This window comes from Pomacea canaliculata, linkage group LG6 (assembly GCF_003073045.1).
Source record: "Pomacea canaliculata isolate SZHN2017 linkage group LG6, ASM307304v1, whole genome shotgun sequence".
Lineage (NCBI taxonomy): Eukaryota > Metazoa > Mollusca > Gastropoda > Architaenioglossa > Ampullariidae > Pomacea > Pomacea canaliculata.
Genome location: NC_037595.1, coordinates 5,817,790 through 5,845,781, shown reverse-complemented (window position 1 = coordinate 5,845,781; position 27,992 = coordinate 5,817,790). Strand labels below are relative to the sequence as shown.

The 27,992-nt window shown below is 36.6% G+C and overlaps 2 protein-coding genes across 7 annotated transcripts; one reads left to right on the top strand and one right to left on the bottom strand.

Moving 5' to 3' along the window:
• Positions 1-252: 252 nt before the first annotated feature.
• Positions 253-20,050, bottom strand: LOC112566157 (coiled-coil domain-containing protein 181-like). 6 transcript variants are annotated; one of them, XM_025242145.1, is made up of 12 exons: positions 15,921-15,939; positions 15,217-15,303; positions 14,736-14,920; positions 14,052-14,289; positions 11,619-12,376; positions 11,048-11,065; positions 8,760-8,834; positions 6,142-6,293; positions 5,402-5,560; positions 5,072-5,079; positions 3,703-3,764; positions 253-3,337 (listed from the first exon to the last, which is right to left on the bottom strand). In XM_025242145.1, the coding sequence occupies exons 1-11, from the start codon at positions 15,922-15,924 to the stop codon at positions 3,706-3,708; spliced, it is 1,743 nt and encodes a 580-aa protein (XP_025097930.1). In that variant the 5' UTR covers positions 15,925-15,939; the 3' UTR covers positions 253-3,337; positions 3,703-3,705. The 6 variants fall into 6 exon arrangements, with proteins under 6 accessions (XP_025097930.1, XP_025097929.1, XP_025097932.1 ...); XM_025242144.1 differs by having other exon boundaries at positions 253-3,764; XM_025242147.1 differs by having other exon boundaries at positions 253-3,764; positions 14,136-14,289.
• A 1,457-nt stretch (positions 20,051-21,507) lies between these two features.
• LOC112565980 (peroxiredoxin-2-like) lies at positions 21,508-27,987 on the top strand. Its single transcript, XM_025241889.1, has 6 exons — positions 21,508-21,733; positions 22,392-22,509; positions 23,316-23,432; positions 23,686-23,808; positions 24,257-24,422; positions 26,025-27,987. The coding sequence occupies exons 1-6, from the start codon at positions 21,562-21,564 to the stop codon at positions 26,094-26,096; spliced, it is 768 nt and encodes a 255-aa protein (XP_025097674.1). The 5' UTR covers positions 21,508-21,561; the 3' UTR covers positions 26,097-27,987.
• Positions 27,988-27,992: the final 5 nt, after the last annotated feature.

The window sequence follows — 27,992 nt, the reverse complement described above, 5'->3', positions numbered from 1 at the left end:
TTCAACATGTTAGCACACACAAAGTCAATTACATGGCGTCCCTAGTGAACCCAACAATAGAGTATGATAGAGTCAATGATTATACATTGTACTCAACAAACCATAGCAGAAAGTCCCTTGTTAGATAGTTAATACACTTGTTATTGCATGCAGGTAAGTGAGCTAGGACTCACTGGCGCTCTGAGTCTCTGTATACAGGGAAAATCATTTCCAAAATCTCTCTCACATGCACAAAACTGCAACACCACATAAAACGAACAATACTCTTTACTCTTTAATCATATCACAGATGTTGTTGCTTCATACAAGAAAAGGCGAGCTCGCAGCTTGCAAGCGATGTCCTACTCAAGAGTTTGTGACACTGATACACAACACACAAATCTCAGTTAAAATCTCATATCTACTTTACATCTTCTTTGGCTTGTCAGGTGTACGTTTACTGAAACGTCCGTGACTAATGTAGATACAAATTCCCTGTCAAACTACAGAATGAAATATACAGCTCCACATCTGAGACATTCAAAGAGAACAGAGACTTCAAGCAAGAGATTAAGCTTGAAGTTGCTAGAAAGTTCAAAGAATATTGTGCTGTCATAGTTTTTTCAAAAAATGTTGTATTTAAGATTTGTTTTAGAATTTTAAAAGGAATTGGCCTAATAAATGCCACTGACGTTTCTGAAGGTATAACCAAAGCAGCAGATTTTCAAACATGTTAATGAGATGGTCCAGATCAGCGAGCAAACGCCTTTGTGACATCTGAGAAATGATGCAGGCATCCAGGTGAAAGCTGAAAATGCTTGTACCTCAGAAACTTAGGCACTTTGAGGTTCGGGTGCTAAGAGCTAGAAACTCTAATTTAAAAGGGGGAATTAATTTATTGGGTGCTTATGTCCATATTGCGCATGACGAGATGATCAATGCCTGTACCAAATTCATGTTGGTTTCATCTAGCCTCATGACAAATTTAGACATTTTTATATCAGAGCAGCTGAAGGTGAGTCAACATTTCTCCACAATGCAGTTGAATTGGCGTTTCTGTTGACAACACTGTCCGACTAGTACTAGACAGAACATCAGAACAGAGACCCTACACTAAACAGTGTTCAGAGAGATGCTTATCGACTGCCTGGAGCCTGCAATTCATAGCAAACGCTGAGGAAAGGTGTCGAAAGACGCTGTTGCTACAAGACTGCTGCCCATGTTAGTGAGACCCTCCAGAAAGTCAGATCTGAGTATTCCAGTACTAACTCACCCTCTGTATAGTCTCACCAGTTCAGACTATTACCTGTTTAGTACACTTAAGGAGACATTAAGGGGTCGTCGATTCGCTTTGGACCAAGAGCTGAAGGAAACGGTGCATACCTGGCTTGCTGCTCAGCCCAAAACTGTGTTTTCTTTAAGGGCATAAAGAAGCTCGTGCAGTGACAGTGAAAAGCAATGGGACTATGTTGAAAAATGATGTTATTGCAAGTTTACATTTCTACTGAAGTAAAGTATTGTAGAAGCAGTATTCTAGATATATTGACTCACCCTTGTAAGTCCTCTGTGTGTGTGGCTGTGGTGGACATGTATTTATAACAGAAATGAAAGATGACTACATTGCAGTGACTGTCCTACAGTTAGATATGTACGTACATAAAAAATGTAAGTTGATGACAGGCACTGCAGTGAGACTGCCCTTTGAAGAGAAAGATATACATACCTTAGAACTAAGAGTTGATGATATAGGCACTGAAGGCACTACCCTGCCATTACATTTGAACATACATTAGAGATATAAATTATTGATAGGCACTGCGTGGTGCCAGTGCAACTGCCTTTCAGGGTGTCAGCCCCAATTATAATCACATAAAACTGAAAAGTCAATGAAGTTTGTCAAACAGAAAAAAGCAGTCCTGCAGTAAGTGAAACAATTTCAAAATAGATTTTATTTATATTATATGTGTTTGCAAGAGCTCCCAAGTTGCACTGATATTACAGCATTCATTTGAAGGCTTCTATTTAAGATCTGCTGGTTCTGAACCTAATGGCAATATCTTTCAGTTTCAACTATTATAGGAACTAGTAGCTTCTTTCGATCAAGAGTCTATGCAATCACAGCTTCTAGCATGCACGCTTGTGGTTTTGAATATTTAAATTGCAGTAAATGTTTTGAAAATACAATATTTGCTTAAAGATGCAAAATATATTAAGAAAATTTGAAAATGATGACATTTTATTATACAGAGACATTTTTTTATTATACTACTAACAAGTAGTAATTAAAATATTTTCTTCCCCTTCTTTTTTTCTATAGCACAATAATACATAATCAACTCTCTGTTGCACTTACTTTTATTCTTCAAAAATATGTTTAGAAGAACAACAAATTTTCAAAAATATATAAAGTTATTATTCTCATTTTGATTTATAAGAGCCTCGAAGAACTTCTCTGTTGAAACAGAAACATGTCAAAGAGTTGATACCCTCAAAAATATTGTAATGAACAAATACAAATGTTTCGACTCAAAATCCCCTCTCCCTCCACCCCCATTTCCCTTCCCTGGGAATCAGGGACTAGCAATCTGCTGGGTGGGCAGGAAGAGTTCTCCCTTCTGCTTAATAGTCAAGCAGATTAACCACTGGCCAGTCCACCTCCTCAAGGTTTATTAGGGGCCAGATCTGGGAGCAACTTACACATGCCTTTTTGCGGACAAGTGAGAAACAGGCTTGACAATAGGAGTGACATTAAAGATTTGAGCAACTCTGAGAGAAGAGCCCACAACCATCAGTCTACCTAAAATGGGAAATGTTCCTTAAATGCTAAACTGACACTGAACAAAAAGTACGTTTGATGAGAAACTCTGAGAAAAACCCTCACCATTCACAAGAGACAATGGCTATAGCACTAGGCTACCCAGAATTCCAGTGTGTTTGACTCTGTACTAAACACATCAACATCATTTCCAATGAAAAAGTATGGTGCCTGGGTTAGTACAGAGCTGAAACCTTTCACACCAAATTCAATGTCAAAAAGGGTGAGTGTAATAAATTTTTTAATTTCTCTAACAGCACTGACTAGTCTCCCCTTTTCTTTCTCTTACCACACTGTAGTCTGCGTATAAAAAGTTTAACAAATCTTGTTACTGTATTATTGTTATGGGGACTTTACACCTCATTATAATTTAGAGCAGATTTTTGATAGTGACATCAGCTAGATGTGGGGAAAACAAGTCTAAGGGCTACATTAACTACACAAGATTCAAGTTACATTGATTATCCGCAGTATCCTGCATCAGTTATACTTTCGTGAATCCATTCCTAACACCTGCTGACAGATTTTTGTTTCTTAGGATTTCTGAAACAATTAAAAATAAACTAATTGACAAATTAGTAGTAATTACATTGCATAGTCATGAATACTCACTATCTTGTTAACTTACTAAGTTTTGGAATTTTTGAAAAATTAGACCATGGCAGTAATCTATTAGTTTAATGTATATATATATTTTAACTGGTAAAAGCAACTGTTCAAAATTTCCAGTCTGCTATAAACAGAAATAAAGACAATCACTTACATAGCTGTTGTATCAAAATGTTTAACTGTGTAGAAAAAAATTATGTAGATTGTTTAACAAACTGTCAATTCTTATTTATGAAAGTCAAAGAACTAAAGATATTTAAAAGAGGGTTTAAATATATAACATCCGTTGTTTTTCATACAATTTATATGGTGTGGATAGACAAATTCTCAGGTAAAGCCACAGTCTTCAACACAGACTGATCAACCCTACGTAGCCATTGACGTATTGGTTACATTTCTGGCGCCCAATGTGGGGCTAGTTGTACAGGAGCAACTTTAATTCCTCGGCAGAACACCATGGCTGACTGCAGCACAAACAGCACCGGAGCAGCAGATAAAGACAGCATCATCGAAGAACTTCGCCGCCAGCTAGAAGAGCTCCGGTCTGAAAGTGCTAGGAACGAAGTGACAAAGGCAATACATGTGCAATTACTACCGCCCGTTCCTCTCCCAGAATTAAAAACATTTACAGGGCTTCCGCCTACATCGCCCCAAGAGGTCACCTTCGAGAAGTGGAAAGTGCAGGCGCTCGAAATACAAGACGATGCACTGATCGAGGAGAAGTTCGCGTTCCTGAGACGAAGTCTGAAAGGAGCGGCACATCTCCACACCAAAGACAAACAGTATGGCACCGTCAGCGAATTGGTTGCAGACTTGCAGGCGCTGTTCGGGGAGCTACGAAGTGCAGACGACATCTATATCGAATTGTGTCAGATGAGACCGACCAGAGAGCAGTGCCTGTCACAATTCCTTCTGCAACTCTCCACGAAGATGTCGGTGCTAAAAACATTAGGTGGCCTGACGGAGGAGGAATGCAACCGCAGGCTGTATTATATATTCTCCAAGGGAATCTCCGAACCGATGGTCGCCATGGACATTCGAAATAAATTTGGGATTCCTGGGAAGGTAGACCCACCTTCCCAGAGTTATACTGCCATGTGCGGCAGATTGAGAGTTTGATCTCAAAATGTGATTCATCAAGTGAGAGGGGCGAGAGATGCACCAAAGCCCGTACAGAGGTGCGTGTCACCCATGTACAACAGGACAGACCGACCAGTAAGGTGAGAAGAGGCAAGTACTGTTTCAAGTGCGGGGAAGAGGGACATTTTTATCGTGAGTGCAACAATCCGGTGAATGCAGCGCTGGTGGTGCAGAGAGAGAGAGGGCGGAGGAGGCAGGATAACAAGTGGCGGAAGAAACAGGGCCTCCCCGAACTGAAAGGGACCACCACAGAGGGGCGAGTGCTGGTCCAAGAAGGCGACCGTGAGACCCCAGCCGAGAAGGTGAGAAAGCATCATCATCTCCTTTCAACCGCCGCCAACACCATCGAACAGGGCCTTTTTTCCAAAACACATCACAGTAGCAAGTCGGTGGGGGCCAGAGAGGAGGCAGGCCAGCAACCGAGAAAAGAGTTGAATAAAGAAATTTCAACGTGAGAAACCATCTTGTGTTTTTCCTGTTCAACGTAGCCCAACCCTACGTAGCCATTGACGTATTGGTTACACTGATATTCCCCACTGAAAGAAAATCATAAAAACTGTTTTAATCCTTATTTTCAGAATTAACAGTTGTGATAAATAGCTCTTTATATGGCCCTATAAATGTGCTAGAGAAATCGCTTCGAGTATTTTGCTCTAAAATTGATTAAAAATAAAATCCACAATCCCCTAATCTACACCCACAAAAAGGTATAAAAAATGTACAAAGTAATTGATTATACTCCCTATAGTCATAAGACAACAATAAAGCAGTTTAATTTCAAGAAAGCATCTGCCGGATGAACATGAATTATGCCATGATACAGATCACGTCTTAGAAAGTGAAGATTAGTATCTGTACCCATAATAATCAACATAACGAAATGCTTGAGCCTGATGAATGGATCTGACCATCATGGCATTTTTACGAGTCTTTCTCATTAGGATACGATAGGTCTTGTTTCGTTGTTTTTCTGCTGAACGCTGCTTGAGAACTTCGGCATATTTTTTCCTCAGCCATCTGAAATGAGCAGAATTTCTGTGACTTCTGAAGTCAGAGAGGATAGTGAATCAAAATACTTTGCATTATTTAGATTTTTGGATGTTGTACCTACTACTTTTATTTTAATTACTATCTTAACATGAATGAATTCAGGATAAACTGCCCTCTTCTAAAAAAAAAAAAAAGCACTGATAATGGCTATTTAATGACATCTCTAAGAAATGTTCCAGGAACTGGTACATAAAAGTTTCTTGGGGTGCACTTATTAGTGATTCAGAAATTATTTGGACTATGTTATAATCTGAGACTGTACTGGGGAAAGAGAGAGTGAGAAATGAAAAAGAGTTAAAGGGATGGAGGGAATGTATTGCTAGTTGGAAATTTATGAGCAGAGGGTGGTGGTGTCTTTCCTCCCCACTGCCTTTGGTTTGCTCGGGCAAGTGCACTGTGCACTGACAGAGAGCTGGGTAAGGGTGCTAGTCTCAGTTAAGTGAAGGCAACCCAGTCTCTGTATGTAGTCGCCTAGAAAATACCCCACATAAAAGTCCCTCGCACTCTGTGTGTAGGCACCTAGGAAACACCCCATATAAATTACTCACTCTCTGTATGCTTTATCACACTCTTCGCGAGAGCGTATGTAATAGCCCTCTTGAATTTCCTGCTCTTGTCGTTTTTTCAGCAATTTTTCTCGTTTCATTTGCCCCTGCTTTTCCTTGAGCCAAGTTTGATACGCTTTCTCATTTTCTGTACTCTGAAACAAGTAGAAGCACCCAGAGACATTCCTTTTCACTGTGTATTTAAAAATTGTGACTACCTGTGATTATCTGGGGTATGTCAGGGTTGAAAGTTGTGTGTATATGTGTAGTGTGTGCATGCATGCATATGAACATAATGTGTATGTGTTTGTGTATGGGCACTTGCCTGCAGGTAATAAATCATTTTATTACATAGAAAATATTTTGTGATGTGCACAAGATGAAATTTTTCGGTACTCTTATATGCTGATGCCAAACAGATGCTACGAGTCCTTAAGTGCATCTCCATTGACTTTCTGTCTCATCAACAGACAAGTGGATGTACATCTCTAATGATGAGTACAATATGTGCATCAACTCACAAATACCCACCTACTCCTGCAAAGAAACACTCTGATTATTTATCAAGAAGACCTTTTTTTGATTACTCAATAAACAAAAAGCATGTTCAATTTAAAAACAGCATACAATAATAGCGTTTTACATGAAATATGGGAAGTAGTTCACAGAGAGAGATTAATAAAAGTGACAATTTCAAATCCAGGGACACTTTAGGTTCCTAAACCCAAAGTAAGGGCATGCAGATGTAAAGAACTACGATGCACTCCACTTAGAAGCATGCTCTTTTGTAATTTATATTTTAAAGTTTGGTCTGGAGGGTTTGCACCTGAACAGACTGCAATATATTTTCAATGGTGAGTACCCTTTGTCATTCCGACAGCCAGATGAAAATTTACAATCTTATGAAAAATGGACAGCAATAGCAAACTCTGCTTTTAAAAGTCCCATATTCTTAGGAGTGAAATCTACTTTTCAGACTTTGTGAGTGACAATTTCTTGACGTTGAACTTACTAATCAGGTTCAGGGTACAGCATGGAATATATTATCAAAAAAATTCTATCCATGAATCTGATAAATAAATCAGACACATGGTACTCCATTCACTGCATGGAATAAATTATCTTTGATATAATCAGAGGTGCTCGAGCCAAACACAAAAAGTGCTGTTACATGCAACTGAGGTTAAAAAGAAAAGTGTGTGATAACACCAAAAAGGTACATAATAAACCAAGGGAATTCTATTTTATCTCTGAATTTTTTAAGAGTCATAGCAGACACTATCACAAATAATGAAATCCAGTAAAGACCAAATTTTAACAAGCTAAACTTAGACTATGTTTTAATATTCGGATCATACAGTCATCAAGTCATTAATATCATTTTCTCAAAGGCCATACTGCAGCATCTATTCTGGTGTTCTCTCATCCACTATATATCTGTTCCCCTCAGGTTTTCTTGGATCTGATGTTCTTAAGAATGCAGTGGGGCATTGTTTCCATGAATAAATTATGGCGCAAGTTTATTAGCAGCACCTTTTCATGGATATCAGGCATAAAACTATGAAACATACACATGTAAGCTAAAGAAATGAAAAATTTGCTAAGCCTTTAACAGATGTGCAAAAGGGTGCATGTGTATCTATGCAGCTGTGAATGCATACCCATGCAAAGAGGTGAAAATACATGTCTTCAACCAGCTAGTCTTTTACAGTCGACATGCAAGTGCTTTTGTCAATTGTTTATGAAAAGATATCAGTAAACAGTCACCAAACATAAGATGTGCCAAATAGTCTCCCTTTTATACTGTGGTCTGATTTGAAAATTTATGCTCTCCTTGAAATACTGATATGTCTGCACGAAATAAAAGCCTTTATTTTATAGTTACTATGCCTGACTTTCTTATGACATGAAACTTGGACTTCTTGAAAGTACTTAAGTCTTTATTTACTAAAAATATAAATAAGTCAACAATATATCTATATAACAGTCTATAGATACAATAACAATATAGCTCCTTTTAAAATATAACAACTGACAAGATGGATATGACTTCTATTTGCAAATAGCTGCAGACTACACAATGTCAAATTTCTTGGGAGTGGAGTGAAAAGCACTAACTGCAAGTATTTTTTTAACAGTTATAATTATAATCTGGAGTTGATTAGCAAACTCACATCTGTTGATTTTTTTATTTTGTGTTTATATTTTAATCAGTTACATTTCACACAGCACACTCAAGCATTCTACAAAAGCACAGCTACACTCATGGGAAACTGAGAAGTTTTCCCAATAAATAATTCTATAGTCTGATCATTGATGACTCAGCTAAAAACAAATAAAAGAAAGAAAAGAAATGAACAGAGCTCAGATACAAAATGCTCTGCTATGAAAATCCACTCACTTTAAAATTAAACTGTGTTGAAAAATTAAAAATAAGATTTTTTAAAAAGGAGAATCTTCAATAGACTGAATGATATAAACTAAACTTTTGACAGAAGGTTCTACTATTTTGGGATATAAACAGAAAACTAAAAACAGTGCATTCATGATAACACCAACGTCTGGCCAAAAGGAAAAAGTATGGGTATCAAACGGCTCATATTTGCAACTGATTGCAATACCTTTAACCGGAAGATTGGCTCGAAGGCCTCCAAATATGGAATATGAGGATAACCTTCCACTGCATCCTGTTTTTTCTAGGAGACAAACAGTGTAACATATGCAAGTGTCACGTGACATGCAAAACACATGCACAAACAAAGTATTAGCAACTGCTAGTGATAAAAAGCATAGGGAGATCCCTCTGTTCTTTTGAAACCTTTTTTTGCTTTTGAGGAAGTCAGTCATTTTTTAATTAATCAAAAATAAAGAAATATTTCAACAGCTACTAAAAATTAAGGGTGAAAGGATTTATTGAAAATGTGTAAAAAATAGCAGATGCCCAAAAGAAATAGGTTTCAATGGTTGAAACAAAGAAAACTTGGGAAGATTAAATGTATGTATACATTTCCTCAAAGTAGTTCCTCAAAATCCACAAATTCTTCCCTCAAGGAATTCAGTGACTCTGCGAAAACAAACTCTGTATAAAACTTTCTTCCAGAGAAATCTCCTCATGTTAAAACTACAAAACCCTACTCTTTTACAGCTATGTTATATGATTATAAGTGTTAGAAATTTCTGCTTGGTTAACAAAGGGTAAATAGTTCCTGTCATGCTGACACTATGCGAAAGTACTGCCCAATCAAAATATCAAAATACACTAAAGCAAAGGGATTTTAAATAATTTTCTTGAAGCCTGTCCAAAGGTATTTTCACTACATGTGTAAAGATTAGAGTCCTGTTTTAGAAAGGACTCCAGAGCAATTTCCATATTAGAAAAATAAATCACTGATCTGCAAAGACAAAATCAATGCTAGAAACTGAAGATATAAATAAAGTCATGCTTTATGATTTTGTAAGAAAACACTTTTCAATCAGTCGCAAAATCTAAACTGCCTTGCAGGTTATTAATAGTTGGGTGGTTGGGAATAATATCACTACAAACAAGTTAGAACTTCACGTCCTCAAAACTCAAACAATAAAGAGAATTCTAATCTGGTAATTAATCTCTAATACAATTACCGCAGTCAAATGAACCTTGTTCTATTCTTTATATTTCAAGGTCATTTTTATCCTTAATAATCTGTAAATGACAAATGTTATGGGAGGTTGAGAACTTTCTCGCTCACTCCAATGAATTTTTCTTCTGGTTCCAGGATTAAGATAGTGAAATGACTGTTATGTTAGTTCAAGTTCTAATTTACTACTACAACTTTACAATTTGTTAACCCAGTGCTCAATGCAACTTCTGCAGTACTTTTGGAATAAGTAAAGAATAAAATGTCTAATTCTGTGTTACTGCTCAACCTTGCCTTGATGCACAGGATATGTCAGTACAATACAAATTATAAGCATATGTACTTGCACACTATAAAATCACATGCATTATGTAAGATGTGGGCAGAATTATGCAATAAAAAGCCTGGGTAATTAATTAGTTAATTAATCGGTTATTTGGTGTAAAGCACCAACAATTTTTATCTACATCTTGACCAGTTCTTGTAGCTTCCCCTCCTCGGGCAAATGTGACATTTGTACCTATCAAATTTTCTTATTGATAAATAAGCTGCATTTCTAGTTTGAGTTTGAAAACAAATGTGCTCAAGGAAGACGATGTTTGACTATTCTATTTCACATACGCTTGTTTCACACTGAATGTCAACAGGTGGCACATCAGTAGGCAGGGGTGTGATGTGCCAAGGTCTGAAGCAGCATGATTGGTATCCTAGCGAAAGATAGCTCCTTTGTATACCTTATATATATATACACACTTTACAGCAGAATGAGAGGTGTCTTTTAACGAGACCTTTCAACTGAAAACTCTGAGCAGACAAAGAAAAATGACCTTTTAATTTTTCATTACCCTTTTGGTGTCATTACATCATGAACATAAGGCAAATGCCCACCACCCTGGCAAAAGTAACAGAAAATCTTGGAATCAATGGATTCAGAGGGCCAGGATGTGGGAACTGGAAAACAAATATAAGCAATACAAAAACCTGAGGTGATCTGATATTTATCAATTGATAAATCACATTGCAGTAGGATAAGTAACCTTTTCATGGCTGCTATGCCATCACCAAAGCTCAGTTTGAAGATCATGACAGAGTTAAAAGTATAGCATCCATAAAATAACACATAAAATACAGAATGTTTAAAGATAATGATGGATGGTACAGAAATACACTTTATCTTTCAGAAAATTGTACATCTCCATGCAGTGTGTTAATTATGAATTTATGTAAACTAACAATGAAAGAAATGAAGAAATGAAATGAATATTGTAGAAAGAAAATGACACCATAATCACCTCATTATCGTTGTCCAACTGCAGGAAAAGAAAATGTTATTAGTGAATGATGTAATGATGTTGACTGATCACTGATATGAAAGAATAAGAAAAAAAAACCCAAATAAAAAATTAAAAATAAATAATCTTTCTTGCAGCCTGGTGTCAGCTTTTCTTGAAGTTACTTTTGGAATCTTTATCAACATAACTAAAAAAAAAAAAACCTAACGAAAAGAAAGGCTATAGCTTTGTATGCACATATATCTAAATAGATATGCCTGCATAACTGTGTGCACATATACACTCATAAATGTGTTCATGCACATGATCCACATACACATACACATACACACCCACATACACAATAAAACATGAGCATCCCCCCTGTTTGGACATAAGCAGAAAGCAGATGGGTCAAGTGCTGCTCTACTATTTACTAATGTTTTTCAACGGCCTAAAATTCTTAATACTTTCAAACTGAAAATAACATTTTAAAAATAAAATTGAAATAAAACTGAATTGTGAAATAATCTTGTAGAAGATTTAAACAGTAGGTCTCCTTAAAAAAGAAGGAACTGCACCCCACACTCACCTTATCTTCCTTGGCAGCCGTTTGCTTTTTCTTGTCTTCCTCATCCTTAGTCTTTCTGAGCACTTCCAACTTTTGTTGCAGCCATGCCTGATAGGCATCTTCAGCCTCCTTCCTGCGATACTCTTCCTCTGTCTTGTGTCTTCTTTCTTCCTCCTGCTGCCTTTGTTCTCGCAGTTTTGCTCTCTCTTTTGCACGCTGTTTCTCATCAGGAGACATACCATAATTCCAACCTGCAGATCTCGGGCGCAAGCTTGATGATGATGACTGGCTTTTTGGCTGGGCAGTGAATGGTCTGGGCTTCAAAGGAGGAGTTGGTTTGAGGTCTCTTTTGCCTTCGGCAGTAAAATTGTCGTTACTTCTCACTTTGATTTTGCGGTTGTCATTATGATCACCAACATCATCATGCGCTGCTTTGCCATCCTTGTCAACATTTAGCATGGCTCGCTCTGATGCAGTCAGCTCATGAGCAGCCAGAATGAAAAACTTCCCATCTCGTTCAATCACAAACTGTTTTTTTTCACTGCCATCAGAATTTGCCTTGTTATTAAAAGGCTGCTCTTTGTCTGACTCATCTTTAATAGTTTTTCGTGGAGTTTCATCATCACTGGTGTCTGGGGCTGGAGGTGCTACTAAATCAACAAGTTCCTCCTTAAAATCCACACGATGTTTTCGATCATCCTCCTCTGGATATGGCTCTCTAGCTAGCTCATCGTTAAGCTCTTTGAGCCGTTCTTTAACATTGTACTCTGGGGGATCGTCTGCCAACACAAGCAACAAAAATACTGCTCAGCCTGGAGGCTTGCTGCAGACAATTAAACAAGAGAATAGACACTGTCTAAAACAAGTTACATAGCATCCCATAGCAAACCATGTCACAAAATCCAATCGGTGAGAATATGTCAAATCTTTAAAAATGCTGATGCTATTTATTCAAAAATTTAACAGCAACATTTGTGATATAGAGCTGATAGACCATAATACTAAAAAAATAAAAGGTATAAATGAATCACACTAGAAGAAAAAAGATTGCGACGAGAAAAAAAAATAGACTGACAAATACCAATATAATTTACTGGTACAGCAACTTATTTTATTCACAAAGTTGTAACAAGACACTTGATGCTTTTGTCCTTTCTTATTCTATATAAATAATTTAATGCCCACCTATACCACAAGTAACATGTAGGGATGGGGGTGATGGTGTGGGTGCATGAATATGTGCATGTATGCATCTCACAATTGCATGTTGTCAACAGTAATCTTTGTATAAATTTTATTCAAACCAATAATATTTTAGTCTAAAATGAAAATTGTCCAAATATAGTCAAACCTTTCTATGCACTGTCACTATTTTGTTTTGAGACATAAATTCTGGGGCATAATTTTCAATAGTAAGCATATATGAAGTTAAAGTTCTTTTACTGAAATATGGAAAACAACAGGTAGAGTAAAAACACTGTTACCATTGTTGATATGCCAGCTGCAACGCTGTGCAACAGAACCTGAAAGACAAACTTGACCCAGGACTGAAAAACCTGGTAACTTCAGGTGTTTTTCTGTAAGGCGTACAGTCATTCTGATAAAGTTCTTTCTATCATCCTGAAAAAAATCTTTTCTGTATTTCGATGGATTCAATGCATCAAAGAGGGTTGGAACTGCACACCAGATCAGCAGGTATAGTGTTTGTTCACAAGGTTCATGAAATGGCTTGGTTCAAAATGGTCAGAGCAGAGAGACCAGTTTACATGCAAATGCGATGCAGGCTGGCCTAACAGATCGCTTCGCCGGCACTTCTACACCCACATCTATGGAAATGACAACACAAGACTAGTGATATTGCTAAGCAGCAATATATGTCCCCAAAACCAAATGCGACTTGTTAAATCTACTGAAAAAAGGAAAGGCTTTTGATTCACTGCTCTTCATATTTCAGAAAAGAGAACAATTGAAAACCTTTGGTTCAAGAGTTGTGACAACTCGGTGCAGCGCACCATATACCATCAGGCCTCATCATGTGAACAATGATAGTCAGTACAGGAGCTGTGGCAGCGGTCACAGCAAGGTCAGCAAGGCTTCACTTTCCTGCCTAAGTGCACCATGGTGGCTCTCGTTTTCCTAAAGTTTCAAGAATGTACTATTGTTCCAGCTTACATGTTTAACACTTTTTATATACAGATAGGAAATAAAAAAAAGAAACTGATGTTTAAAGCATAAAAATAATGTCAAAAACAACATCCGAGTGTACATTTGAGACCTGTGCTTCCAAATAAACTGCACCTTTTATATGATAAAATTTAGGTTCCTCATAGTGGCGCAAATTTGGAATCCCCCATTGCGCCCTGTAAAATCTTTTAAAAATTTCCAACCTAGAACTACAATTGGTCTTTAAAAGGATGGCAAGATGGCACACAGCATTGTAAGGTTTGACTATACCTGGATATTCCCCATTTTCCTCTTTCTGGACCATGAGCTCCATCATGGCTCTTTTTTGGTCCTCTGTGAAAATGTAGTGATCACCTTCTGGCTCCGGTTCCGAATCGTCCGACTGTTGGTCATCATATGGCGAGCGTGGAGACTTGGCTGGTTGTCCTTCTTTTCCGTCTTTCTCAGAACCAGCTTTGCCTGAAGTCTCAAGCTCACCTTTCTCTGACTTAGTATATTCAGATTTCTCCTGTAAGTTTAAATAAAATGTACAATATTTAAGCTTTTTACATGCATGTCTTTGTTGGGTTTTTTTAAAGAGCTTTAAAAATAAACCTTTAACCCCCCAAAACTCATTTTATTTTTAGAAGTTTTAAAGGCATTTTAAAAAAACTTATAAAAGCATTTGTCTCAATGACCACTAAACAGAATTTCTTCATTCTTAAAAAAGATTAAATATTGCTTTTTTTCTAAGAAAGATAATACTTCAGTTAAAATTCTGTCAGCAACATCAAAACCAGATAATTTATAAACTCAGGTAATCTCTTCACTAATAAAATAACAATATTAATGTACAGGCAAAATTATTCCATTTTTCCGCTTTGCTTTCTTGACACTGACAACATCCAAACTGAGAATTTTTTGTTTTTAGATTATTAATTATGCAACAATATCTGCTAATGACAGATGGCATACCGAGGTAGTTGTTAAACTGGAAGACCTTGATGATGATTCTTCATTAAAGTCAGCATTTTCAAAATCATCATTATAAATGTAATCTGATTCAGACTGTTTTATTCCAGGTGAGTTTACTCCATCAGCTACATCCACAGGGTCTGGGGCAGCCTGTCTCTCAATAGAAGTCTCATCCATTATCAGTGCTGCAAAAACATATGACAATTCAGCTTTCATTTCCAGTTCCTTTCTCAATAAATTTGTGCTAAAACTGTTCTAATGACTGGCAAGAATAGCCTGGGTCACAAATTCATAATTTGCTTGTAAGTGTGAAGATGCATAACATATGTGTCTGCCAGACAGAATGAGATGAAGAAAATGAAATGGCAAATTTTAATTCTGCTTAGGGCAATATAAATCATTACTATTTAAATCTTGTAAATGCTCAAACCATGTACATTTCTTACACTGAAATAATGGCTTAATCATGTGTTAAGCTTACCAAACCGTTCTCTTGCAAGAGCTTTCAGTAAATCCCGCTGGTTTTGTTCAGACATAGCTCTTCTTGTGGTGGTTTTTTTTCCTTTGTCTCCAAACACAATTAATTTTCACAACACTTTTCAAACAAAAGCAATTGGATTCTTTGTGGCTGACACTTGTTGACCTCTTATAAAACCAGCTTAATTGGTGAAAATCTGTCACTAATGCCAAGTATTCACTACCCTCTGAGCAATTAAAACAAGTGTAGTGGGAGCGCTTGTTTGGGGCAGCGTAGTTTTTGATTTACAGAACTAATATTTTTTGTTTTTAGAAAGTCATGAAAGTAAGAAAGTGTGACATATTTCAAGGTCTGCAAAGTTAACACAGTACATACTTATACACAAAAGGAGCATAAACATAAGATGAATTATATTTCTACAAAATCATACCTAATACCCAATTTCCATTTGCTCAGCCTGTTATATAGATTCAACACAACATTTCTATTTAAGATAATTTTTAAACTGTTCTCTCTCAAACAGGGAAACTGTTGCTTCAAAAATTAAAAAAAGACATAATTTATATAAATCTGCATGGAATCATTTTTCTGCACTTCAATGTAAGCCTTAACATAACTGATGTTAAATCATTGCCTCTATGTGCAAATCAAGAATTACATTACTTAATTTATGAAAGATGTTTTAGTTCACAAAATTAAGACATCACCCATCAGTTATGTCCAGGAAAATAATCAGCCAAAATTTGATATCTCAGCCTGTTCACTGCATAGTATGAAACCAAAATGTCAGCAATGGTCTCTAGGTTCAGCTGTGTGACATTTAAGCTAGAAGGTAGTCCATACACTACCATCAATGGCTTCAGAGCTGCAAGCAGTCACTGAAGCTGACTAGCGCTGGCCTTGCCAAATGACACACTAAATCTGTTGAAGGATGTGTAAGCTGTTCCTATGGCAACCACATAAACCCCCTTCATAAAATGTCAATAGGCTATAATTTGGCAATCCTTCTCCCTGTATCTCCACAGGGTGATTTCCTGCTTTATTTCTGTTCTTACCAGAGGCAGCCACAGCAACACAGAAATTCCATTCACTTCAATGCACATTGAACTGAACTGAGTTCAATGTGCATCTGTGTGTGTGTTTTCTTTTGTTGATTTTCTAATGGATGAAAGGGCAATGTTGACTGTATCCACAACAAAACCTGTATTGATCCCTGCAGCTTTCCCTGCCACAGTAAAAATACGCTGGACTGACTTACACCCTTAAAATATCACCGTGAAAGAGTTGATTTCAGTGATTCGATTTTTGATGCACTTACTGTATGAATAATTTAATAGTTAAAAATAACCAGGAAAAAAAGAGAGAGTGTGTTCATGCAAGACCCTATTATTAAGCTTTGTAAATAAGTTTCTTTGCCTCAGTAATATTCTGTAAACTATAGAACATAATATAATGATAAATTGCTCAAACCAAACAGAACAGGTAATGAGAATGTAGACATACAGATACTTCTCCTTCTTTTGCAGAAAGTGCTTTTCTGTACACAAGTTGTTACTTTTTGTCTTTATCTCCTGTCTACCTATTAATCAACAGTAACCGTTCGTTCTCAACTGCTTAATTTAAGACTTTGAATCAACTAGGGAAACAATGGGGGAGGTGGCAAACCAGCTAATGGTTTAGTGCAAGGTACCAGTGACAGCTCATGCGATGTAAGGAGATTAGTGATACCTTTAAACTTGCATCTGCAGGCCTGTCCTCTTGCTTGTGTGCCAAAGTACCTATGAGTGCAGGCTCTGAATGCTGACTGGTCAACTGGCATTCTTGTGAAGTGGCCAAACCACTTGACTTACTACTGCTGGATGTCCTGATGGGCTGCTGAGGTCCCCACATCTTTTTGTCTTGTCTCCTGCCCTTCTAAGTGGTCTTGGTGACTTTCCAAGTCTGCTATCGATGTCAGGGTGAGCAGGAATAGTGTGTTGACTGGCTGAACCATGGGATCCACTGGGATGTGTGTGTGTGTGGGTGTTTAATATGGAAGAGGCATTTTGGATTCAGATCTTTATCTTTATACATGCCACTGATGTTGATGTACAATGTGCTTGGTGCAAACCTCTCTCTTTTCTGTGTTGATTCATCTCATCGTTTTTGTAGACTGTATTCAGACTGTCCACATTATCTTGCATTTTCTGCTTCCTCTGCAATCCTTGACTGTCAGCAAACACCAGTTTCTTCAGCATCTCCAGCTCTAGATTACCTTCTCTAGTAATCTGATAATGAAGATAATGAAAAGCAACAGTGACAGCACACATCTCTGCCCCACTCTGAATGTCATTTTAATCATTCTGTTAGTCCAGTAAGGGTTCCCTTTGCACTTCTGCTGTTTGCATGCATGGCTCTCAGCATCCCTTCTCATTATAATCGTCCAGAATGTTCCAAAACTTTGTCCTGTTGATGCAATAAATCTTGGTCTTTGAAGACTAGTAGCAGATGTTTGCTACATTTAATGACTCATGCATGGAGGTGTTTGAGGACAAAAATTGCATCCGGGTATTTCAACTCTTCCTGAACCCAAATTGTGAATTGATGAGGTAAATTTCCACTTTGCATTACATAAGTTCCTCCAGATCTTGGTGTTCATTTTCTAACATGACTAAGCAGTAAAATTCTTCAATATGTACTAAAGTTCTTCTGATTTCTTTCCTTCTTCCAAATGGGTACCACTTAAACCATGCTATATCAATCCCATGAAAAAAACAGACTTATAGGTATATAATTATAGGTATACATTAACAATATTAAACAAAGGAAAAATATTGATGATAATGACCATTTCGAGAGATCCATGAGAACCTATTCTCCAAAGTATCTCTGATGCAAACTGGCTGTGCATCGTTGCTTGTGGTAGGATGTGAGTTCATTCATTCATCTGTCCCTTGCCAATTGTTGGGGTGAGCACATTATGATCAATGCAAAGCATAGGTCGCACATGTCTCCCCCTAATGTAAATGCAAGTGTAATGGTCATGGAGGGATTTAAAAGGTACAGGTGACAGAGGGTATTGAGGGATATTGTTGTGCAAAAGAAATCCTCCACTAGGTTGACCAACAGTACTGCCCTTGCATGGTGTTTGTGTGGGTTTAGATTGATCCTATACCCAGTGCTGTCTTTGAGGAAGTTTCCTCTTTATTTTCTGTCCTGGGCTTGGTAGATCAAGAGAGATGTTCATAGAGAGATCGTTTCTCATCCTGGTTACCATCTGGGTTGGTTCCCACAGCATTTCCACTTTCCAAACTTCCCAAAGTACCAATGATTTCTTTTAAGATTTTCTCCTCTATGTCTACCCTAAACAAGTGACTTACCCTGCCCAGTCCCCAGGCTCTATATATAAAGATACAGCAAGAGATCTCTTATCGAAAGAAGCTTTGCTAGTCTGATGGGACATAAAAAGTCCCAAATAAAAACCCACCCAATGTGACATCAGCAGAAAAACAAGACACATATACAGCATATAACCATAAAAAAATATGGACTAGGGTGGTCCAGTGGGAAAACATATCCTGCCTTTAGCTAATGGCTACCCACTGCTGAAGTGACATGTTTCTCTTTTCCCGGATAGGAAAGAGAGATTCCTGCACCACCCCAGTTACCATCAGATTCATTAATTAAGCAGATAGGTGGTTATAAACAGATCTAGACAAGCAGGTACACAGAAATTTAGAATGCAAGCATAAAATAAATATTCTGTGGAATTCACTTGTACTTTATGTAATTATAGGTAAATATATTACAGAAATATACAATAAGGTGATACATAGGTAAGGAACAGTTCATCATAAATTAATACTAGAGAGACTTTCTATAGGAAATGGGTTTTATTAAGTATGCGAGGGAGAGTTCTGGCTGTCCCCTTTAGATGTATACAAGGTTTTGAAACAGTACTCTAACCCTAATCCAGTAATATTATTTTGTATATGAGGAAAATATGTTAAATTCATTGCCATGGAAGAAATACCCGAAATGTAGCAGATGGATCTGGTTTTAAAATGCAATTAAAGCCATTATATGATAGCCGGATTGGTCTCTTATCTGCACTAAAAGGAAGCAAGAAGATGCAGAGAAAATATATTGTACACTGCTACCCCATCCATTAGTGACTTATCCACCAGGCTCTATAATCCCAAGCCTACACTAATCCTTGTCCCTATCCAAAAAACCTAGCTAAATCCCAACATCTCTACTATAAACTCTAAAAATTGTGTGCGTCAAAAACAGATTCAATTAAATACGTGTTGGTGTACTCTTCGAATCCGATCGCCCCTGTATCCTTCAAAAATCTAAAACGCAATTCCGTCTAACAAACTGCCAAAAATATTATACATGTTTTGGTTGCACATATATTCCCTTTTTGTCAACAAATTAAATATATATATATGCGCTTTAATTCGAATGATTTCCACAAGATCTCTGTAACCGTGTCTGTCACTGACTACACAGTTCAGACCACATCAATAAAATAGTGTCTAGATATAAAAAAAATTCTTTGAAACTGTTAGAATCCATGAACGGCTTTAACTCGAGTCCCAGATTTGCAAGAGTTAAAAAAAAACCGCACTTTCTACTGCAGACATAAAAACTCTTAATTATACACAAATTAATATGAAACATTCGATTTAAAACAATTTACCTCTGATTTACCGTGATGCTGCGATTGTCAACTAGTCATGGCGAGACAAAACTGTTTTACCGCTCATTGAAATTTCTCATCTTCTATAACGGTGTTTTGTTGTAGCGACCAACTCCAATAGCCGGATATCCTTTTCTTTAGTTTCGAACTTAACTGAAGTAATAGACTTTGTTTTAATTTAAATAGATTTTGAGTAGTGAATAATTTTCGATAAATAGAGTGATGATTATCGCAACAAAAAACTAAAAAAAAAAAAAGAGTTAAAATCGTTCTTCTCAAATGCAAACGACAGATGACGTGACGAAACGAGTTTTAGAGTGCACTGTTTCCTATGACGTCATCAAAAAATGCAGGGAGGACAGCTAGCCTCTGAACGCTCAGTCGTCGTTGCGGGGCATTTCGTCGATGGTTTCGCTACAGTCAATATATATATCAAATGTATATGTTGCGGGCGCAAGCCCGTCGTCAACTCAACCTCAACCACGACTGCAGACCCTATAGGGTTCCCTTCATTGTAGCCTATTTACGAATGTGACAAATAAATGAATCGTAGGATTATGTAATATATACATGTAATGTGTATATATGCAGCGTACTGTCAATGACAAAAGACGAAAATCGTAATTGCGATCGTGGCGTGGAGGACCCCGCACATACCCTAGTGCCTAAGAACGAGTTTGTATGGGTCAACCAGCTTTCTTAAAAAAAAAAAAAACGAGGAAAAGTAGAATGAAAAACATCCACAGACCAAGGTCGTACCCCAATTCCAAACCGCGGGCCAGGGTACACTAGACTCACCTGTCCCCACCATGCACTTGTCAAGCCGGACAGTCATATATAGTGATTACATTTTTTAGGTTCTTATAATTATGCTTGGACACTATAAAGCGAAGATCAATATGGAGGTTTAACACACCCCCGCGCTGCATTAAATTTATCACACTTGTACATGCAGAAACAAACGCATGTTTTATTCGTTTCCGATTTCATGAGCGTGCGTACACGTACTCGATCAGCTGCATATACATGTAAACTCACAGGAAAAAAGTTTTTATAGTTAATAGTAAAAAGTCCTTACAATTAGTAATTTAAGCTTATGGTTGCGTTGATTAATAATATATGTTAGTATTGGTTACTGTACAGCTACAATTCAAGTAAGTGAAAACGGCTTAATATATAATAGCTATATATGTACATGTATATTATCTCCAAACGCACCACCCATGCAGTTCGATCCCCTCACTCTAGATTCTAGAAGAAAGGTGTTGAAAGTAAAAAGGTAAATCTAGGTCGCCCCCTATAGCCTTTTCAGGTCATTGGGGAGTGATTAAGACCAGATCAACCTTTACTATTAAAACAAACCGATTAGAATCTCTGATGCACCAGTTAGCTAGACCACGAACTTATACGATATTAGTTTGTCCTCAAGAAAGGTTATGACCTTTTTTTTACATATCACGTGATACGGAATGTGAAAGAGCTTAATATTATCTAAGTTAAATAAGTAAGCAAAATAATATGTTTTGCTTTACCATTAAATATTTCAAAATTTTTAGAAAGAAATGTGTCCTCTTTAACGACAGAAGCGTGTTTATAATTTGTTAAAGTTCGTGGTGTGTGCGTACTTCGCATCCTTGACGCCACAACGTGGAAAGCCGCAAAAGATGTCTGCTAGGACGTGTTGTGCAGCTGCTTTTGCAGTTTTTACCTTACTAACTTGCTTTTCCTTCGTCTTCACGGCAGACGAAGCATGCTATTCATATGCCGGAGGGCAAGTGTTTCCTCAAGAAACGCGAAGAACCAGTGGGCATACCATTCAGTGGAGTCAAGCTGTTAGTAAGTGGACATATCGGGCATCTTGATGTTGGTCCATCATAATTCAGCCAGTTCTTTGCATTAAGCGTCAGTGCAATCAGATCTTTTACCGAGGGTGCCGCAAAGCTGACAGTGCAGTGGAGGTAGCTTTTTATAGCAGTGAACCAGAAAATAAATTGTCCCTTAATCTGTCCCAGCTGCAGTTGAACTTAAATTTGAGGTGGGACAGTTACATATTACTGCACGCGAATTAAATGCTTTACAAGGTTTCAGATCAAGTGCTTTTTGGGAAGACTTAATTACACGCTAAAATTTTCTCTGAGTTCGCTTGCCAGTCTAACAAGCTAGCACCTTTTAAATTCTTATGAAGACAGTAAATTTGAAATCCAATATACAACACCACTAACAATTACAAAAGTTAAAATACAAAACATGATGCTGCCTAAAATGAGAGGTTGCCAGATAATTGGGAGTGGTAGCTTTATAGTAACACTATTTATTGATTTTGAAATTGTAATAAGCAGTGTGTGTGCAAATGACAGTTATATAACATGATTTAACTTTTTCTAACTAGAAAGTGTGGGTTTTAAAACTTTTTTTTTTAATCTTAGATTTTACACATTTTACAAATATGCAATGTCTAAATATGACAGTTATCATCATATTTTCATGTTTTCAGTTTCAAAACCATCCCCTGACTGGAATGGAACAGCTGTCATCAATGGCGAGTTTAAAGACATCAAACTGTCTGATTATAGAGGAAAATATCTTGTCTTCTTCTTCTATCCCCTAGACTTGTAGGTTAATTTATTTTGATATATAAAAATAAACAATTACTTATTGCTGATTTATTTATCTTTTTTGGATGTGTGTGTATTTTTTATTTAGAGATAGTAAAATTTTCTTAGTCTTTGGTCTGTTTTTTTGTTTTTGTTTTTTTTTTATCCTTTGGATTCATCAATGCATGTGATCTTGCTATTCTAACTTTGTTTGAGAAGAAACCATGATGTGTGAAATTGATTTGATAAAATAACTGTTGCAAACTCATGAATAAATCTCACAAATTCAAGCCTAGGAAAAAATAATGGTCCAACTTCCTTTTGATCAATCTTAGGAAAGGTAAGGAGTAGGGGAGTAAACTCCTACTGAATTCAAATCAGTGGGCGAAACTTTCCTTAGTGAAAGTACCAGCCAGGGACTGGTGTTCATGTGTTCATGACCAGGACAACCCATCAGTTGTGGTTAACTTGGAAAGGAAGATGGGTGTCACTAAGGACAGGATCATAGATATTTGGTGCAAAAAAAACATCATGCCAGATCAGTAGAGGCCCATATCAATGACTGCATACCCTACTGACAGGCTTCAGGGTGGGAATAATGAAAAATGTGGTAGTGGAATCAAAGCAGATATAGATTTTAGCGAAGGCATATCTATTGTGGAATGTCTGCACATTACATCAGTGCAGCAGTGTGAAACAGCTCGCCCATTTGCTAGAGCCTACCAGTGGAATATTTTCCTAATTTCACATGAACCTTTGGAATATATTTTGGCCTAAATTATAGACAAATAGAATTGATTATGTGTGCATTTTTTTGCTTTCAGCACTTTTGTCTGCCCAACAGAAATAATTGCCTTTAGTGATAACATCGACCAGTTCCGTAAGATAAATACAGAGGTTGTGGCGTGCTCTGTTGACTCGCAGTTTACACATCTAGCTTGGTAAGTTGTGTTGATCATGAGTGAGATAAATATGCACAGAATAACTTTTATGTGTGAATAATCTGGATCATTTGCTAGCATCCTCTGGTAATCCATAATATGATATATAATACAGAAAGTTTAAAAAGATGTATTTAACTATAAGGGACACATGAAATGTAGAAATTTACTTAAGAAAGTATATGTTAAATATAAATAAATTCATATTCTGTACAATCTCTGCTAGACACTATCTTTTACTTTTCTGTGATAGGATCAACACTCCACGTGACCAAGGAGGTTTGGGCCCCATTAAATTTCCTCTCTTGTCTGACATAACACATGACATCTCCAAGGCCTATGGTGTTTACCTCCAAGATCTTGGTCACTCACTTCGGTAAAACATTACTAATTAAAACAATTGTGGAACAGAAATATATAATTTGATAGCAGTGGAGAAGCAGAAATTAAAAACAAAATATTGTGTCAGATTTCAGAAGAAAGCTCTTGCAGTAGTCTGAATATTAAACATCAGAAGAGTTCATTTATTTGTACCCTTTTCATGGTGCTATCAGAATAAAACCATTTTTCAAGGGCTTAGGGCCAGTTGTCATGCACAACATGATGAATTTCAGCAGTATATGGTGAATCACTGAGTTGTTTTTTTTTAACCTTTTGCAAGTATGAGTGAACTCGCTCGATTGTGATAAATGTTCAATGTAGTGAGAGTGTGTATATGTGTGTTTATATATGTCTTCTTGGTTACTTAGCATGTTGGTTTCTAAGAATGTTTAGCTGGTTTCTTTTTTGCATGCTGAGTTATAAGCTCCTTGGGACTTTTGCAGAGGCCTTTTTATCATTGACCCAAAAGGCATTTTGCGTCAGATCACCATGAATGACTTGCCTGTGGGGCGTTCTGTGGATGAAACTCTTCGCCTAGTGCAAGCCTTCCAGTACACAGACTCTCATGGAGAAGTTTGCCCAGCAGGCTGGAAACCTGGCAGTGATACAGTCAGATTTGTTTACAATTTGTCTTTAATGTGAAGTTGTTTACCTTTGGGTCCTAATTATATATTTACTTGTCTTCTAACTTATGCTTTTGTGGACAATCTTATATCCTTGGCATATCAGGGATGTAACAGTTAGTGGCACTTGTCTCCATGACATTGAGAATCTGTCATGGGTTTGGATCTCAGCTCATTCTCTGAATGTTGTGTGTGTCTGTATGTGCGCAGATATGATAGTGATCGACTTTGTAAGGTGTTTTTATGTCTTCGTATGAATTTATATATATATATGAGAAAAGTGTATAAATTATAATCATTTTGTAGGATGTCTTGAATAATTCCCACAAAATTTCACCAAACGCTTGAAGATAGTCACAGCCATGTGCATGCAGAAGTACTGTAGCTGTGAACTTCTGATGCCAATTTCAAGAAAGTATAAACTTATTATTCATGTTCACCAGTGGTTGTTTCTACTATGTAGTAATAATAGTTGGACACTTGTAAGATTGACTAGATGATTTTATTTAGCACGAACAAATCAGTGCAGCATGCGCTGTCACTTGATATTGTAGCAATGATGCACAGATGTACAGAAAGAGATTTGTACATCCGAGATATTAAGTCACACACACATGCACATGTACACACATACATGTTTGTTCTTGCTTTTAATATGAAATTACAGTTGATTGAAAAAGCTGGATCATTTTAAGAATGATGTTATAAAGCAACCTAATTTTACTTATGCTGGTTTAATAGATAGTAACCTACATCTTCTCTCTTGGCACATTTTAGAAGTTTTATGGAGTCCATGAAAGGCGTACTTCAAGGCTAAATTTATGAATGTGTTAACTTCTGATGACATCATGTGTCTTCTTCAAAGTAAGAACAACTTGAACTGGAAAGGTAGAGGTGACCATTTGGGAGATGAGGGCTAAGGGGGCCTGGAATGAAAGGCAAATGAGATCGAAGAAGATGTCTTCAACCAAAACAGAATGAAATAGAACATGAGGAGAAGAAGACAGGGAAAAAGATGCATAACACGATTATTTTCATCCTTTTTACTGACTTACCCCTCTTAGCACAGCATATAAGTATGTACAAAGACAATGGCTACTAACTGAAAACTGTGAAGATGCCAGTGGGTGATGTTTGTTTTTATTATTGCTGCTCTCAGGTAAACATTAGACCAAGAAACCTATACATTTTCGGAAAGGAGAAAGCTTGAACTTTGCAATAAAAGTGATGAAAATTGCTTTCCTCATGCTTCTCGGACAGAGCCATGATCATGGCTCATCATGCTATAAGAGTTCATTCTTACAGTTTATGCTGCCTGTTCATAGCTACTAATGAGTTTTAAATAAATTCAACACTTGAAAGACTTTTGTCTTTACATCTATTTTCCACTTTTTTACTATATTTTCAAAAAGTTCCTCTATTGCCATTGAAGGGCACAACTAATGAGGCTTTCATTCTGGATGAACCCAAATTTTTCCCATTGTTTTCTGGCCCATATTTTGATAAATCCTAATACATTATTGCATAGTAAAATTCATAATAAAGTAGAATTGAATTTTTACCTGTTTGCATTTTTTTTTTCCTCCAGATTATCCCAGATCCCAAGGGTGCTCGGAAATACTTCAACAAGCAGAGGAACCCGGGTCAAGATGAACTCTAATTCTGTTTCTGCAAATCAGTCTCAGTGTATTCCCAACAGTAGATTCACACTGTATGTTATTTGTGAAATTGTAATTTTTAAAATGTTTGAAGACATTTAATATTACCTATTATGAATTTTTAAGTTTATTTTAGACGATTTTAAAATAATTTAAAATTTTATTTACAATCATGCAAGTTTGTTGTTTTATATTCTGAATCATTTTTTTCTCCTAATTAATCTGTTCTCACACATAATGTTTAAAAAGGAATATCAGCCTGTTATTCTTTAGACAATCATAAAACTACAAAACATGCATATTCTTCACCCTACTTCTCCTTTCGTTTAGAAAATTTACCCATTACCCACTTTTCCTTGTTGGATCCAGTCAGCCATAGTTGTTAAGTTGAATCCTATAGTCAATTTACTGCTATCAGTATGTGCTTAATTTTCAATCTTGGATAAGGGTTTTTTAACAGTTTTTGGTGTTATTGCCTCTGCAACTTTCTTTTGGTGCTTTGAAGGACCAGTGATGGTCTCATTGTTTTAAAACTTTAAACTGCTTGTTGATTTCTGTGAATTCTTCTACATTTTCCCACCCAGAATACTCCGCTCTTTATCTGATGATCATACACTCTCTGTCCCTGTTATTAGGTCCATCACATATAGTCGCTGGATTTTTAGTGCCTGTGCTGCAAAACAGTGGAACTTTTTTCTTCCATGGCCATCATCTACCCACCATCAAAACTTTTAAGCATGCACTAAAAACACATCTGTTCCACAAGCATTACTCCTTATACCAATCAACATATAGTTATCAACAGTTGTGATTGATAAATCTACCTGCTCCATCCTTACTGTTTGTTACCTGATTCCTATTTGTGTCCTTTTATTTTTATCTTTTATTCTTTGTCTGCATTGTTGTTTCTCCTTCTGTTATTCATTTTCTATATCTCCTACTTGTCTTAAGCACTGAGAGCATTCTCCTTCATGGGTGTGATGATGAGTTATATAAACCACATTTTTTTATTATTATAAAACAATGATAATCTTTTCTAGTTAGACTTGGTATTGCAAGGTAACTATCTTTGTATCCATCCTGGATGGACTCCATTTCTTAGAAAAAAAATAAAAATGAACAGTTCTGATTTGAGGGTTATAGCAGCATGATGTACTAAGCGGTATGGGATAGAAAAGTATCTGAAGTTCACACAAACAGAATCTAATAACACATTTTTACTTATTAAAGATGGAAGGGTGGGATTGTTTAAGTTTTCTTTAGTGGCATTGTCATTCCATGTAAACATGCCTATTTTATGTTGTTATAAGTTTTCAGTTGTGTATGTGTTTCCAAGCAATCTGCTATTTTGTGACTCCTCACTAACCATATTATTTAACTTTTTGCTACGATAAGCAAATAGTCTCATGACAGTAAACCATAGTTTTACCCAATAAACTGTTCTAAAGGAATGTGAAGCACATATGCACACAAACTATGCTGTTTTTAATTATCATAGTGTGCTATTTTTGTGCCATTTACTTTCATAGACAGGGTTACATGCAACAACTTTGATGTTACAATTAAGCTTTCAAAGAAACCCCAATTTATCTTCTGTTAAACAGGTTTTTTTTTTAATAAGTCATGATATATTTTAGCAGAACAATAAGTTTTTTTAACTAAAGGTTGCATGCATTGCTATCTTATAGTCCTCTAAGAGGTGGGGTTATTTAGGAGTTTAAATGCAGAAGCATAACAAATCTTTAACTTTGTTGTAGAAATTTTATATCGTTATAAAGTTGCTTTTTAGTCAAGTAAAAATTTATTTTTGTACTATTTTAGTGAAGTTAAAGATTCCTGTTTGTGTTATATTTGCTGATGTTTTGAAATAAATCAGTACTTATATAAGACTTTTTTGT

What these genes read in the sequence shown, in the direction of transcription:
- LOC112566157 (XM_025242144.1), bottom strand. An exon ending in CCAGTTTAACAACTACCTCG is followed by an intron (nt 14,290 to 14,735) that starts GTATGCCATCTG and finishes TTAAACTTACAG; the next exon opens with GAGAAATCTGAATATACTAA. An exon ending in GGAAAATGGGGAATATCCAG is followed by an intron (nt 12,377 to 14,051) that starts GTATAGTCAAAC and finishes TTGTGTTGGCAG; the next exon opens with ACGATCCCCCAGAGTACAAT.
- LOC112565980 (XM_025241889.1), top strand. Translation starts at nt 21,562, where the DNA reads ATGTCTGCTAGGACGTGTTGTGCAGCTGCTTTTGCAGTTTTTACCTTA. An exon ending in CAGTTTACACATCTAGCTTG is followed by an intron (nt 23,433 to 23,685) that starts GTAAGTTGTGTT and finishes TTTCTGTGATAG; the next exon opens with GATCAACACTCCACGTGACC. An exon ending in GGAAACCTGGCAGTGATACA is followed by an intron (nt 24,423 to 26,024) that starts GTCAGATTTGTT and finishes TTTTTCCTCCAG; the next exon opens with ATTATCCCAGATCCCAAGGG.